The 15,538-nt window shown below is 35.2% G+C and overlaps 2 protein-coding genes across 2 annotated transcripts; both read right to left on the reverse strand.

Annotated features, from left to right (window-relative positions):
- Window positions 1–8,985: 8,985 nt before the first annotated feature.
- On the reverse strand, window positions 8,986–10,136 carry LOC130713458 (uncharacterized). The gene is made up of 3 exons (XM_057563223.1): window positions 10,128–10,136; window positions 9,672–9,856; window positions 8,986–9,587 (listed from the first exon to the last, which is right to left on the reverse strand). Exons 1-3 carry the CDS (start codon window positions 10,134–10,136, stop codon window positions 9,209–9,211), a joined length of 573 nt encoding a protein of 190 aa, XP_057419206.1. The 3' UTR covers window positions 8,986–9,208.
- Window positions 10,137–10,761: 625 nt separating this feature from the next.
- Window positions 10,762–13,662, reverse strand: LOC130711327 (sugar transport protein 14-like). The gene is made up of 4 exons (XM_057560891.1): window positions 13,441–13,662; window positions 12,617–12,939; window positions 11,837–12,466; window positions 10,762–11,508 (listed from the first exon to the last, which is right to left on the reverse strand). The coding sequence occupies exons 1-4, from the start codon at window positions 13,580–13,582 to the stop codon at window positions 11,065–11,067; spliced, it is 1,539 nt and encodes a 512-aa protein (XP_057416874.1). The 5' UTR covers window positions 13,583–13,662; the 3' UTR covers window positions 10,762–11,064.
- Between the last annotated feature and the right edge of the window lie 1,876 nt (window positions 13,663–15,538).

The raw sequence follows: 15,538 nt of genomic DNA on the forward strand, positions 1-15,538 counted from the left end.
GGAAATGCGTATGATGCATATTTATAAGGTACATAGTCAACGTCCGTGACTGGTTGATTGTTATATCCAATAATAATTAATTTTAATTGAATTTTGATGAATGGATAATGACAAGATATTAAAGTGGTACAGTGTACAATGATACAGATTTCTTAAATCGAAACTGTTGATTTTAAATATGGATTTCATGTCTATCCACACTGTAAATTGTTGCCAAAAAACTAAATTGAATTAAATTGAAATAAAAAGCAACATAACTACTTTTTAGGGATAATCCTCTAATTGGTCCCTGTGGTTGTGTGACCGTCTGAAATTAGTCCCTCCCGTAAAATCTAAGTCCTCGCGTTTGAAAAGTGTGTGGAAATTAGTCCCTCCGGCGAGGACCTGCTACACACACTTTTTCAAACGCGAGGACTTAGATTTTACGGGAGGGACTAATTTCAGACGGCCACACAACTACAGGGACCAATTAGAGGATTAACCCTACTTTTTATGTATGCCCATAAGTATAATGTACCAAAATTAAATGTTAATGCATCTTGTCCAAGGTTGCATCCTTGGGTGATGTGTATAAAAAAACATTTGTTGAGAAAAACTTACTCACTTAATATAATTTTAAAGTATTGATAAATTAGTCTTGTGAGATACTATATTGAAAAATTAAAAAAATTAAACCCTTAATATCAATAATGTGTTATTGATGGTAAATAAATTGGACCTTAAATGTGTGAGAACACAAGTTTGAGAGATTTATGGAGAGAGGGGGGAACTATAGTTTCTTCAACAGAAGTAACACCTATCAAACCAAAAAAAAGTCTCATAAAATATGCATAAAGTCAACGTCTACAATTAATTATCCAACTATTATTTGAAGTTAAGTCTTGATTAAAAAATCTTTAGAAAAAAAGAGTCTTGATTAAAAGAAATAGGAAAATAACAAATTACTTACCTTTTTTAAGATTGTATAAATCAATTTTACAAGTTGCGTCCAATGGCTAAATAATGACAGTGACGTGGGATGTCAATCCGAGACAACAATATTAACAGTCACATTTGTGTATGTAATCCAATTGAAAACCTTATCCCTTCATAACTACCAAGTGTGTAGTTGTCAATTGAATTACACTTGTTAACTTAACAAAATAAAACATTTCCCCAAATCAGCCTAAGAAAATATTTGTAAAAATCTTTAACACATAGTATTTTAGTTTATAACACATGTTAAAATATTATTTAACTACCTAAAATTAAAGCAATTTTATCTCATATTTAATTTTCGAGACTTTTTCCATGTCCCTGAAATTATACAAGTGTTATTCCACTCATTTTTATTTGTTTATTTTAATGTTGATCATTTGTTATTATTTTTAAGTGATTTATGCAACGTATTTAACTAAGAGAAAAAGATATATGCACTTATTGTGTAATTAACGTTTCTTTTTAATATGGTTAATTTATCAAATTTAAAAATGTGTCACGTCAATTAATTAAAAATTAATTTTCTCACATCTTTAAAATCTAATTAGTTTTTTTTTATGTATAAAAAAACACAATTAATTTATTTCATTAAAATCTAATTGATTGACGGTGTGAAAAACTTTACATTATCAATAAAAATTACTCCTTTTAAATTTTTAATTAATTTCAAATGGTAAGTGTGAGCCGTTATTATTTCAGAGACTTTTCGAAGGGAATTCTAATACTGGCATGTGACCCCTAGTGTGGGCCACTTTTAAAGTGGTCTAATTTTAGACAATTTTTTTTAACCTACTATAACAGGTTAACACATTTTTTTAAAGATATTTAATATATGATAAATTTTTAATGATGTTTTTTCTTAAAAAATATAATGTGTTGACCTACTATACCAAGTCAAAGTAGGTGATGTAATTTTACACCACCTAAAAATTGTGCATATTAGTTTTTTCCCAAAGTTAAATGCTTAACATAGGCCCATTCAATTTGAACTAATACGTGTGTTTATTTATGATGTGTTGTATATGGTAGAAAACTATAAATTGTCATTTAATCTCACAATATTCTTTGAGTACATACACAATATGGGTTGTGTAAAGGAAATCCAAGTGGGTTTAGGAACCCACAACTAAATTAACCAATATAATTTTTTATAAGTAAATTAAATATATAAATTGTAATCCACTTATCTTCGATCTGATTGAACGATGAGTTATTTAATGCAAAATTTTTCATGCGTCATTATAAGTATTATCAATGATTCATCGAACAACTTCCCCTTTCTACAGAAAAATAAAAAATAAAAAATAAAAAACTTCCCCTTCATGATTGATATTTTTTTTTGAAAACCTTCATGATTGATATTCGTATGCTGGGAATCGTCTAATTTAAAATTATAAACGCACCTAATAATTTTTCATAATTGTTCACAGATAACGGATTAAAAAAATTATTTGCATGCTATATATCAAATGACGCTAACGGTAGCTAGCTTTGGTTTTTCAGTTTCTTTGTCTAAGCTCTATGTACAACTTTTTTTCCCAATGCTTATTTTTCTAATTGGATTAATTAATTAGAAAGATATGAATGTCAAAACAGAGAAAAAACGATTCATCAAAAGATCGTGAATCCGCTCAAGATAATTAGTTTCACAAGTAATCTTGAGTTGGAAGTGTTGTATTCAACTTCTTTACGTGATTCCAAATCAAAACAAAAAAATATGGTATTTTGTTTTGTCTAACCACCACCCCACCAACTCAAGTGTGTTAAATGTTAATCATACAACTTTGCAGGTAAGGATTTCTGGACAAATATAAAAAGCATGGCATCTTAATTCCTTTCACTACCAGTTCATAGACAGATCTAGCTGCAGTTCTTTGCCAATTTTCTAAAAAAAAAATATAAAGTCTGTTGGAGTTCAGAGAAGAATAACAGAACGAGAGAGAAAGAGAGAGTGCTGGAAGATTAGAGATAACAAATGAAAACTGATTATTGATTTATTAGTTACACAACACTGCAATATGCAGCTATATACAACCCATAACTTGGGCTCACACTCCACTAGGCTTTTACATTTAACCAGGCCCACTAACTAACTACTACTGCTAACTTGGATTATTACTTAACATCCCCTCCTAATCCAAGAAGCTTACAACAAAACATGTAACAAAGCTAAACTATCACAACAATGCTAAACCAGATATTGCAGAAAAACCTAATGAAAGGGAAAAAACTACAAAACAGTTCAACAATTAGTTCAGCTGCACAATTCAGAAATTCTTGACATTCAATTGTTCTCTCATATACTTGAACTTGTCAATCTTCAAGGCCTTTGCCAAAACATCAGCTATCTGCAAATTTGTACCACAATGCTGCAATTTAATCCGACCTTTGCAGACTTGATCTCTCAGAAAATGGTATTTGGTCTCTATATGTTTGGACCTACCATGACTAACTGGATTCTTCGCAAGATCTATTGCTGACTTGTTGTCAATCTTCAGAAGGACAGCTTCATCAGTCTTCAGTCCTAATTCTTCAATCAAAGACAGCAACCACAGACCTTGACATGCAGCACTACATGCTGCTATATATTCCGCTTCACAAGTTGATAAAGCAACTACAGCTTGTTTCTTTGATGACCATGAGACTGGTGCTTTCCCAAAGTAAAACACATATCCCATTGTGCTACGCCTATCCACTTGATCACCACACCAATCAGAGTCAGTGTAAGCTACAAGATGCAGATTACCATCCCCTTCCTGATCTGGCAAGTGTCTAGGAAAGAAGACTCCGTGATTAAGTGTTCCCTTTAGGTATCTGAGAATTTTCTTGGCTGCAGCAAGATGTGACTGCCTAGGACAGCTCATAAACCTACTGACCAAGCCAACACCATAAGAAATCTCTGGTCTAGTGTGACACAAAAACCTTAGACAACCAACCAATTGTCTAAACTGTGTGCTATCAACTTCTGCCTCAGTTTCACAAAGTCCCAACTTCAAATTACCCTCAACTGGAGTTTCTGAAGCATTACAGTTCAACAAATTGAATCTCTTCAAAACCTCTGAAGCATACTTCCTCTGATGCATAAGAATTCCCTTACTGGTTTGAACAAATTCAATTCCCAGGAAATAAGACAGTTTGCCCAAATCTGTCATTTCAAATTCACCTTTCAAGCTCTTTTTCACAGCTTCAATTTCTTGAGAGCTACTGCCAGTGATGAGTAAGTCATCCACATAGAGACACAAAAAAATCAAGCTACCAGAAGGAAAAGATTTGACATAGACTCCATGCTCAACTGTACATTTATGAAATCCAGTGTGAGACAAGAACTGATCAATCCTTCTATTCCAAGCTCGAGGAGCTTGTTTTAAGCCATAGAGTGCCTTCTTAAGTTTGAGAACTTTATGCTCACTCCCTTTCACTTCAAATCCAGGAGGTTGGGTGATATAAACTTCTTCTTCCAAAGGGCCATTAAGGAAGGCAGACTTGACATCAAGCTGCCATAGATTCCAACCTTTCCAACTAGCCAAAGCAACAAGCAACCTGACTGTTTCCATTCTAGCAACAGGAGCAAAGACTTCAGAATAGTCTAGACCTGCCTTCTGCATAAAACCCCTTGCAACCAATCTGGCTTTATGTTTAGAAATTGAGCCATCCGGATTAAGCTTGATTTTAAACACCCATTTCACTGAAATAGGAGTTTTCTTGACTGGTAAATTGACCAGTTCCCATGTTTGATTCTTCTCAATTGAGTTGATTTCTTCCTTCATGGCTATCCTCCAAGTCTCATTCTTTATGGCCTCTTCAAAACTCACTGGATCTGAATCAGCTAGCAGAGCCATATGAAAAATGTTTCCTTCTTTATCAAACTCATGTTCTGCAAGCATTAAATAGTCACTGAACCGTGCAGGTAGAGTTCTAACTCTAAATGGTCTGGAATTCTGAACTAGCTGTGGATCATGAGGTTCTAACTGCTGTAAACCTTGATCATCATCCATATCAGAATCTGCAGCATCTGAATGACCCAATTCCAGTTGCAATTTCTGCATCTGTCCAGCAGAAACTTCAATCTCTTTGCCCTTCCAGACACTGTTTTCCTCAAACAAAACATCTCTGCTAAATTCAACTTTTCCTGTTCTTGGGTTGTACAATTTATAAGCTCCAGTTGAGTTATATCCAATGAACACCATAGATTCACTCTTATCATCCAATTTCTTTCTTTTCTGATCAGGTATATGTTTGTGGCATAGACATCCAAAAACTCTGAGATGCTTAACTGAGGGCTTCTTTCCAGTCCACACAGCTTCAGGAACTTGTGAACCAAGAAACTTGGTTGGGCACAAATTTAAAACATACACAGCTGTCATAACAGCTTCACCCCAGAAGCTATGTGGTAAATTTTTACCCTTAAGCATGCTCCTTACCATATTCAGAACAGTTCTATTCCTTCTCTCAGCAACACCATTGTGTTGTGGTGTGTATGGTGCTGTAATTTCATGTACAATCCCATTCTCTTTGCAGAAATCTTCCATCTCATTTGAGCAAAATTCCCCACCACCATCAGTTCTAAACACTTTAATACTTCTCCCAGCTTGTTTCTCAGCCATGATTTTAAACAATTTAAAAGTTGAGAACACTTCACTCTTAGCTTTCAGCAGATAAACCCACATTTTCCTACTGAACTCATCAATAAAAGACACAAAATATCTACTTCCACCCTTTGATGTAGTTTCAAAAGGGCCACACACATCAGAGTATATCACATCAAGCACAGCTTTAGATCTAGCAGGTGTATAAGAACTGAATGATGTCCTAGATTGTTTGCTAACTAAGCAATGTTCACATACCTTTGAAGGAAGCTTAATCTGAGACAAACCACGAACCATGTCCTTGGATTGGAGAGAGCTCAGATCTCTGAAATTCAGGTGACCAAATCTGAGGTGCCAAAGCCAGGATTCATCTTCCAACTCAGCAGACAAACACTGTGAGTCAATGGCATTAACTCTCACTTGAAAAGTCTTGTTCTTCGAAAGAGGAACCTTCAGAATCAATCTCTGACAGGGATCAAACACCTCAAGATACCTCTTAGCCATATTCATAGAGAAATCTTTATCAAGCAACTGTCCCAAACTAATGAGATTGCTCTTCAGTCCAGGAACATAGAAGACCTCTGTGATTTCAGCATCTTTACCAACATCTCTTTTCACCAGAATATCACCAACACCTTCTACTGATAGAATTCTGTCATCCGCAAATTTCACTGTACTCTTCTTGCTTTCATCAAAATTGACTAACCATTCTCTGTGCCCAGTCATATGATTCGAACATCCAGAATCAAGATACCAAATTCCAAGATTCAGATCACCCTCTTTGGTTACCATCATGAGAGAGATTGGCTCTTCATCCTTGTCATCACCATCCTTAGCAAGATTGGTTTTACCCTCTCTGGTTACCATCATGAGAGAAATTGGCTCTTCATCAGTGGCATCACCATCCTTAGCAAGATTGGCTTCACCATTGGACTTCCCTCGAGAGTCACCACCACCACTTGGAGCCTTACACTCAGAAGAAAAATGACCAAATTTATTGCAATTATAACATCTAACCTTCTTTCTATCAAACTTCTTCTTGCCAGTGCCCTTGTAGAATGAACCACCCTTCTTTGATGATGATTCAGGTTGATCTAGATCATCTTGATTCTGACTCTGGCTTTGATTCTGACTTGATTTTCCAGAAGGCTTCTGATCTTTGTACTTTCCTTTACCATGATACCCCCCTTTCCCAGATTTCTTGGAGGTGTATGCTTGCAATGCTTGATCCTGAGATCTTTCATTGGTCCTTTCCAGAATTCTTTGCTCGTGGGCTTCCAGAGAACCTTGCAAATCTTCAACCTTTAGTGTTGAAATGTCCTTTGCTTCCTCAATCACTGCTACCGCATAATCGAATTTGGGATTTAGGGTTCTAAGAACCTTTTCACAAATATCCCTATCTGTAAAGCTCTCTCCACATGATTTCATCAAATTGGTGAGGGCAATCATTCGATCAAAGTAGACAGAAATCTTCTCAGTCGATTCCATGTGCATCAACTCAAATTGACGCTTCAAGGTTTGCAACCGAACCTTCTTCAACTGATCTGCACCCTCATGACACTTTTCCAGAATTTGCCAGGCCTCCTTCGAAGTTGCAGCTCCTGCAATCTTCTCAAAATGCGCATTGTCGACGCATTGTTGAATGAAGAACATCGCCTTGGAATCTTTTATCTTCAATTCCTTGTGTGCAGTTCTCTACGCTGGTGTGGCATCTTCTGCGAGAGGGGTGAGACCTTCTTGAACAATCTCCATCACATCTTGATAGGAGAAAACGGTCTTCATCTGAACTTTCCATCGCGGCCAGTTCTTGCCGTCAAGCACCGGAAGATTCGTCGGTGCGTTGCCAGTGAGGTTCATCCTTGGATCGGAACCAAAAGCTCTGGATACCAGTTGTTGGAGTTCAGAGAAGAATAACAGAACGAGAGAGAAAGAGAGAGTGCTGGAAGATTAGAGATAACAAATGAAAACTGATTATTGATTTATTAGTTACACAACACTGCAATATGCAGCTATATACAACCCATAACTTGGGCTCACACTCCACTGGGCTTTTACATTTAACCAGGCCCACTAACTAACTACTACTGCTAACTTGGATTATTACTTAACAAAGTCAAATTCAATGTCTATACTGTCACCAGAATGCATGCATATCCCACTACACACTTTCATCTATTATTTAAATTAAAATGCACAGAAAAAAATTATAAATATACATGACTATTGACTAGTCTTATAAGAAAATGATCGTTTTATGAATAGAGACACACACACAAATAGTCAAATTTAAGCATTCCATGTGAAATACCAAATCCCATACCCTCAGACATAGCGGCGGCTAAATTTGAAAAAAAATCATGCACGCTTTGTTTTGCTTATTTTCAAATATATAGTCCAAGTGTTTGTGTGGCAATGAGGTATCAATATAGATTAAAGAGTAGCTTTCAACATTTTTTATTTTATTTTTCAACTTGGGGATGGGTTGGGGATGGTGTCATAACTTTCTAACTTCTATCCACTACTTTTAATTTAAAGTTTTGAATTTAATTACTTTAGGTTTTAATTTGCAATACGGTCTTATACTTTTTAAATTAATGCAAAATATATTTTATTCGTTGTCAAAGGAGTGGATTTGATAAGATATTAAAGTGACACTTATTGTTGAGAAGTTGAGAAAAGATCAGTTAATGTGATATATGATAATATGAATATGCAAGTATAAAGAAAACTTATGGAGGGATAATGGTAAGAATTGATAACATGGTATTTACTTTTGTGAAGAGAGGTGGAGGAAGACAAAAAAAAAACATAGAAAAACATTGTTAAAAATAATCTCATTTTCAATAATACATTTCATAATTTAATATTTAATTAAGTTTAATACCGTAGTTTGATTCATATAACCGCTCACTCAATGCCATAAAGTTATTGTTGTTGATGTTGTAGTAAAGATGACCAGATGGTAATTGGACATTTTTAAAACAAGAGGTTTAATAACAATATCAAAAAGGACGTAGGGTGCCAAGTGGGTTGGTGGGCCAGCCTGCCCTGACCCATAATTTGTCCACCAAAATTGGGTTGGGTCAATTGACCTGTGTTTATTATGGGTGCTCACTAGGGTGGGCAACTTTCTTCTTGGTCCACCGGTGGACCATGATCTATCACCATTAGATTTTAGCATCTAGGAATATTCTTTAATTGGATGGTCAGGATTTAATAGAAGACAAAAGGGTAAAAATGTAAGTGTAACACTTCTTCCCCACCCTTTCCCCTCCTTGCTGAAGCTGAATCACGTCCCAGAGCCACTACTTTTTTTTTATGAGGTTAACTAGTTCCATGAATCATCACGTTCGTCATAATTTTTTGAAGAAACTAGCAAATCACCACTTCCAGAATCAAGAAACTGTTACAAGATCCTTAATTTTATTTTTTTTAAAGTTCAATATATATTGATGAATGAAAATGTCAAAGACCTGTACAATAGGAACCAACAGACAACACATGAGAAAACAAGATGAAGATTCTAAAAAACAAACAATAGGAACAAGCTCCTAAAGATACAATACGAGTACTAACAGTGGCTTTCATAGCCTACAAAGCAAGAAAATAGCTAATAAAAATCAAGGGGAAGGGCCACAAAATGGCTAACAAAAAAGATCCTTAATTTTGTCCTCCAAATCCCTAACTAGAACCACCACAGCCTTCATCTTCTCTGTCACTTCTCCCTCACGAGAAATTGGTCCTTGCCACAAAAACCACAAAAGCTCCAACCTAAACTCAAATCGATCTCCATCGCACCCTTCTTTGCGTAACCAAGCCCCAGACTCACTAAGACTGAAACACAAACGATGGAGAAGATGAAGAAGCGAGCCAGATACACTACCACTCACACCCAGATTTCTCCACCACTGCTCCTCGCCGTTGAGAGCCGGATCGGATCCGTACAACCACCGTCGGACCAGATCTGGCACTCTCCCCTTCGATTCACACCAGATCTGCAACTCTTCACTTCGACCCACTCCTCTGCAACGTTAAGCTTTGGTTAGGGGAAACAAGGAGAAATAAAAATTAAAAAACAAAAAGAGAGAAGGAAAAGGAGAAATTCACCTTGACGTTTTCGTCTTGATAGTGCTATTGCTGCTGATGGTGCCTGTGCTGCTGGAGATGGTTGAAGTGAGAGGAGGGGAGAGTGGGAGGGAGAAGAAGGAGAAGGGGAAAAGTCTAAAATATCCCGAATGCAAAGTTTGAAATGCCCCTGGTCCACCGGTGGACCAAAAAGAAAGTTTCCCACCCTAGTGGGCACCTTTATTATGAGGGGTGAAAGTTTTGGCACAGTTCATTTATGAGTGAGCTAGTGAATTAGTGAGTTTGTATAATTTCATTCTAGAGGTAAAGAGCTCAATGATAGCTCAAATGGTCAAGAGTTATGGGACATGAGGGTCGGGTAGGAGGAATAAATTCTTAGAGGGTGCAATTTATCTTTCCGATGTACCAATAATAATAATAATAATAATATAAATTAATCATAATTTTTAAAAAATATTAAAGTAAGTAAAACAAAACCCAATGCATTCTATTCCTATTAGCTATATCATATTTTATACTCCTATAATATTAATAAATCAAAATAATTTTTTAATAAATCATTTTTTTAAAATAAATTTTTAATAAATCTTCACCTAACATAATGGATGCTCCTACTTATCGGTGGCCCGTCGTATCCTCAACCTAGCCTACATAGTATAACATAACGGGTTAATGGCCTGTCTCGATAGACCAAACCGAGTTTGTCACTCTATCAAGAGGTCACAAGTGTACAATAGAAAAGACTAGGATTAGGTTATGATGAGTTTTACTTGTTTTTTACTAGGCTATTTTTTTTTACCGTTATTAGGCCATGTTGAAAGTGCTTATTTGATGTTATTTTATAATTGTAATAGATTATGTAAATAGTTTTTAACATACTTATAATATATTTTGAGTTCATTTTCTTAAATTATCTCTCATATATATATATATATATATATATATTTGTAAGTTATTTTTACTTATTTAAAAAAGCTTCTTATATAGTAAGCTTAATTAATAATTCGTGATTCACACAAAGATAGGTGATACCCTTTGCCTTTATGATATCTTGCAATAGAAAGTAAGCATGAAAAAAGGTTGTTGTGTGTGAAAATAAGAGAGATCATAATTAAAAAACAAAAGAAAAGATGACACCTTTCATGATTCATGTATGTCAACGTCCAAAAGAGCGTCGACTAATCATTTATACACTTTTGTTTCAGCTCGATTGAGCTTTCCCTCACTAAAACAAAATTGTATAAAACAAAAAGGAATAAAAAACCAATTCCAATAATCAAAAGCGGCTATAGCAAGCTGTTTTTTCATTCTTCTTAATTACACTTCCAATTCCAATGCCAGCTAGCTCCACCCATTTATCAATCAATCACATTACATTTACATTGGCACACACATACAAGGGTCAAGGATTTGCTTATGCTTGTCCATTTGTTCTCTGTGGGTTGTTTGAGTCACCTACCACTTTCTTCCAGAACCAATGAGTCTCAAACAAAAGATAAATCTCCTCAATAGGGACTTGTTTTGTTTCCGGCAACAAGAAGAACACAAAGCAACTCATCACCAGAATCAAGCCAGCAAACAGCAAGAAGATTCCATACTTAAGGTGGCAAAGTGACATGAGGAACAATTGCGCAACAAGAGCTGTGAAGATCATGTTAACACACACCACAACACTCTGTGCTGCTGACCTGATCTCTAGTGGGAACAACTCACTAGGAACCAACCACCCTAGAGGACCCCATGACCTTCCATATGCCAACACAAACATGAAAATAACAACCACTAGGAACACACTCACTCCAAATGACAGTTCTTTGCCTTTTCCAAACTCTAGAGCCAACACAACTGCTGTAGCAACCTGCAAAGTACATTAGATCAAACTTAGATTCAATTCAATGCAGTGAAGGAAAAAAATAAAGGCAAGTAACCGGCCGTAGTCCAGGAATCATGGATTTAATGTAGTCAAGTCAGCTGGGGATCCTCAGTCGTCCGACCTTGATCAAATGACTCAAGCTTAAAGAGATAGTCTCTTTATATTTGAACCGTAGGATCTTTGTTCCGACGACTGAAGTTTCAAGACTTGACTGAATTTAGAATTTCCTAAGGAATTCAAATTCCTATAAAAAGGGATTGACACTAGGACAAAATTAAAGGTGGTGTGCGTTGAAAAGTAGTTAGTTAGTTACCATGCACAACAACATTTCAACACCAGCTTCCAAAAAGAAAGCTCTCCTGCCAAACTTGTCAACATAGAACATGGAGATCAAAGTGGCAAGAACAAGTGCAACACTTGTGATAAGAGAAGAATACAAGGAGGCACCAGAGCCAAAGCCAAGAGTCTGGAAAATGACAGGGGCATAGAAGAGGATGGAGTTGTTGCCAGTAAGCTGCTGGAATGCAGGAATGGCCAAGGCACCAATCACAAACTGGGGCCTGTTCTTTTTCAAGAGAAGGTTCTGGAATGGGTTCTTGATTTTCTGTGCTTCAACACTGGCCTCAACAATATCTTCATACTCAGCATCAACATTGGGGGTACCTCTCACTCTCTCCAACACTTGTCTTGCTTCTTCTAATCTTCCTTGTTCCACAAGACTGTTGGGTGTCTCAGGACACAACAAACCACCAATAAACATAACAGTTGCTGGAACTGTAGCCAAACCAAGGGATAATCTCCACCCCCATGGATGAAGTTGCTCAGTGGCATAGTTCACAAGGTTAGCAATCAAAATTCCCAAGCAAGTTGTCAATTGAAAAAGCTGGTTCACTGCTCCTCTTACTTTTGCTGGAGCCATTTCTGACAGGTACAACGGGACAGCCTGAACAAAATAACAAGAATTAGTACAATAATATTAATGAGTGCCATTTTCATGACAAACACAACATTTATCATTTTGGAGCATTCATTTTACTAAAATCAATTTTATCCGGAATCAATTGTGATAACGTTGATCCAAACATTCACTTACTTGGTTACCGAAACCAATGCCAACACCAAGAAGGATACGGCCAAAGATCAACATTGTAAGGTTCATAGCAGCAGCATTTAGGATAGCTCCTACGAAGAAGCTTATGGAACCACAAATGATACTGGCCCTCCTTCCTTTGTTTTTTGTTACAGTGGAAGCACCAAATGTGGAGACCAAAGCAGCAAAGTACAGAGAAGAAGTGAAGAGCGTCAACATCTGATCATCATATTTACAATAATCTGTCTCCTGCAGATGTGCATGCTTCCTCTCATACACATTGGGGAAAAATTCGATCAGGAAGTCATCCATGGAAGTAACTCCACCTGAAAAGGGAAGATAATCCATTAGTTTTCCAATGAAATTCAATTTATAACGTGTGAATGGAATCATCATTAGTCTCTTATAGCATGTTTGGTTTCAAAATTCAAGTCATGTTTGCTCTGAAGCTAACAATATGTTTGAATCAATTTATTTTTTTCAATCAAAATTCAAGTCATGTTTGCTTTGATATTGTGTTTATTATAATCACATTTTTATGACAATGAGAGCATTGACAATATAAAAAAAAAACAGTGTCAAAATGTAATCATTTTTAAGCTATCATAATATGTTTGGTTTCACAATTTACACAAAATTCAATGCACGTTTACTCGGAAGGTGATATTTGACCAGAAGTGATTTCAAAGCATTTTAATGTATAATCAAACATGCTATTTGAAAGTTGATATGTTCATGTTGTTCTTCACATGAAATGAAATAAGCTTTCTATCATTTTCAGGTTTTAATTTGAGACATGCTTTTATGTAAAAAAATATGATTCTCACCTGAAACACCAAGGTCATATCCAAAGAGAGAGCCACCAAGAGCTCCAACAATGCAGGAAAAGATGAAGTACCCAGTTATTTTGTACTCATAAAGATGAGCCCTTTTTTGAGATGCTGCATCAACAAATGCTCCCCCTGCCATGTTGCTGCACTTATTCTTTTGTCTCCCTTACTATTTTGTATTAGCCAGTTTGGAGAGACAAGAGAATAGTGGTAATGATACCCCTTTGCAAATGGTTTATATAGACTCAACAATTCAACGATGGCACTCATCACAGTTAACAACATATCCACTTTTAACCAAAAACACCCTAAAAAACTAATGGTAAAAAAGAGATAAAATGAGGAAACGATTGGTTATTATTTTAGCATGAAAAGCTTTACTGTCGAGTTATATATATCCCTATTTGGTAGGAAAAAGGGAAGACCGAGTGTGATCACAAATTGTGTAAATGGAGTGAAGAGGATGATAATTTCAATGAATAAAAATAGCCATCAACAAATTTCTTCCACCATTCAAATACAAAGACACAACTTGTCATGTTGATGTTAACAACCATTGACACATGAAACTTTCCCTATTTGGCAGCATTCTTATCCAAATAAGCTCTAGTTAACATGTTTGTAGTGGAGAATTAATGTTAAAATATAATTTTAACACAAACTTAATATACAATTGTGATTATCCAATACTGAAATACCGAACCATCAACATTCTTGCTTATAAAAAAAACGAACCATCAACATTGAACTTAACACAATTGTCTTCAAAAGTTATGTCACCCTTTCTCAATGTTCAATCTTCTTTTAACCAACTACCTAACTAGATTCACCTTAAAACTATTAGTTGACAAGTCATGAATCATTATCCATTAGATTTGCATAGAAAATAAATTTACTCACTTACATATCATGATTCTAAAAAAAAAGTCATTCCTCCACAAATAATTTCAGCAAAAAACTTCGATCAACATGGATTCTGATACGAAAGTCTAGCCCCCCTTCGAGTTACTCCATACTCAGATCATTTTTTTTTGTGGGGTGGGGGGTGTTTGTCCCATTTCAATAGTATGTTTGTAAAACACATAATTATGGTGGAAATTAATTAACACAATTTTGAATTAAAAAAAATACAAGAGTATCTCTTCATCACTTACCCACTTTTTTTTTTCAGATACAATTATGGTAGAATGAGAATATTAGGCTAGTATTCTATAAGGCCCAGGAGAACTAATAATTAGATTATTATGTCTTATTTCATTTTAAAGTATGCTAAGAGATAGGGCCCAACCCATTTGACTCTTAGTTATGGGTGTTAGTATAAATATGTAATTCCTTTCATGAATGATAACAAGAAAGTTGGTAAAAGTTTCATTTTACTTTTTTTCTCATAATTTTCTTGCTTAGTTTTTGCTTGTTAGAGTTTCTTTCTACCACATTCACACTATTTATAACTTTTTTTTTTCATATTATATCATATTTCACTTTAATTATTTAATTCTATTCTTTTTTATTTCTCATCTATCTTATTTAAAGTGTTTGATGTCAACCTGGGCGACCGTCCCTGAGAGGCAAATTTCTATGATAAAATAATATTCAAAATGTTGTTTTTTCCCATTAAAACTTCATATCTCTTTTAATTTAAGACTTTAATTTTGTTTAACTAGTTGAATTACCTGTGCAATGCACGGGTGACTTTTGTTATATCTAAAATTTATTTAATACTATAGTTTTTAACTTTTTACAATTTTTAATTGCATAAATATATAAATATTTGTTAGATTTTTGTGTGTGTTAAAATGCTCTCACAATTTTAAGTCGAGTGTAGTGGAGATCAAAAGTCTATTTAAAAGTATGACTCTTAATGATTGAACTTTCCATCTATACGTTCAAACAACCACCCGATTAGAATAAATTTTCGCCCCTTATTCATTTCTAGTTTCGTCCCTAATTGACATTGAGTGGTTGCAATTAAAAATACATGCAAACTTAAGCCATAAAAATGGAATAATGTAAGAGTGTAACACTTTTTTTTTTTGCCTTATGGTGGTGATGCATTCATTCATCCCGACAATGTGTTACCAATTTCTCTCACTCA

The sequence above is a fragment of the Lotus japonicus genome, chromosome 4, assembly GCF_012489685.1.
Source record: "Lotus japonicus ecotype B-129 chromosome 4, LjGifu_v1.2".
NCBI classification, from domain to species: domain Eukaryota; kingdom Viridiplantae; phylum Streptophyta; class Magnoliopsida; order Fabales; family Fabaceae; genus Lotus; species Lotus japonicus.

Coding starts and splice junctions, on each gene's coding strand:
- LOC130711327 (XM_057560891.1), bottom strand. CDS start 13,582: ATGGCAGGGGGAGCATTTGTTGATGCAGCATCTCAAAAAAGGGCTCAT. Junction 12,467..12,616: donor GCATTGGTTTCGGTAACCAA/GTAAGTGAATGT, acceptor TATTTTGTTCAG/GCTGTCCCGTTGTACCTGTC. Junction 11,509..11,836: donor TTGAAATGTTGTTGTGCATG/GTAACTAACTAA, acceptor TGTACTTTGCAG/GTTGCTACAGCAGTTGTGTT.
- LOC130713458 (XM_057563223.1), bottom strand. Junction 9,588..9,671: donor ATCAAGACGAAAACGTCAAG/GTGAATTTCTCC, acceptor TTAACGTTGCAG/AGGAGTGGGTCGAAGTGAAG.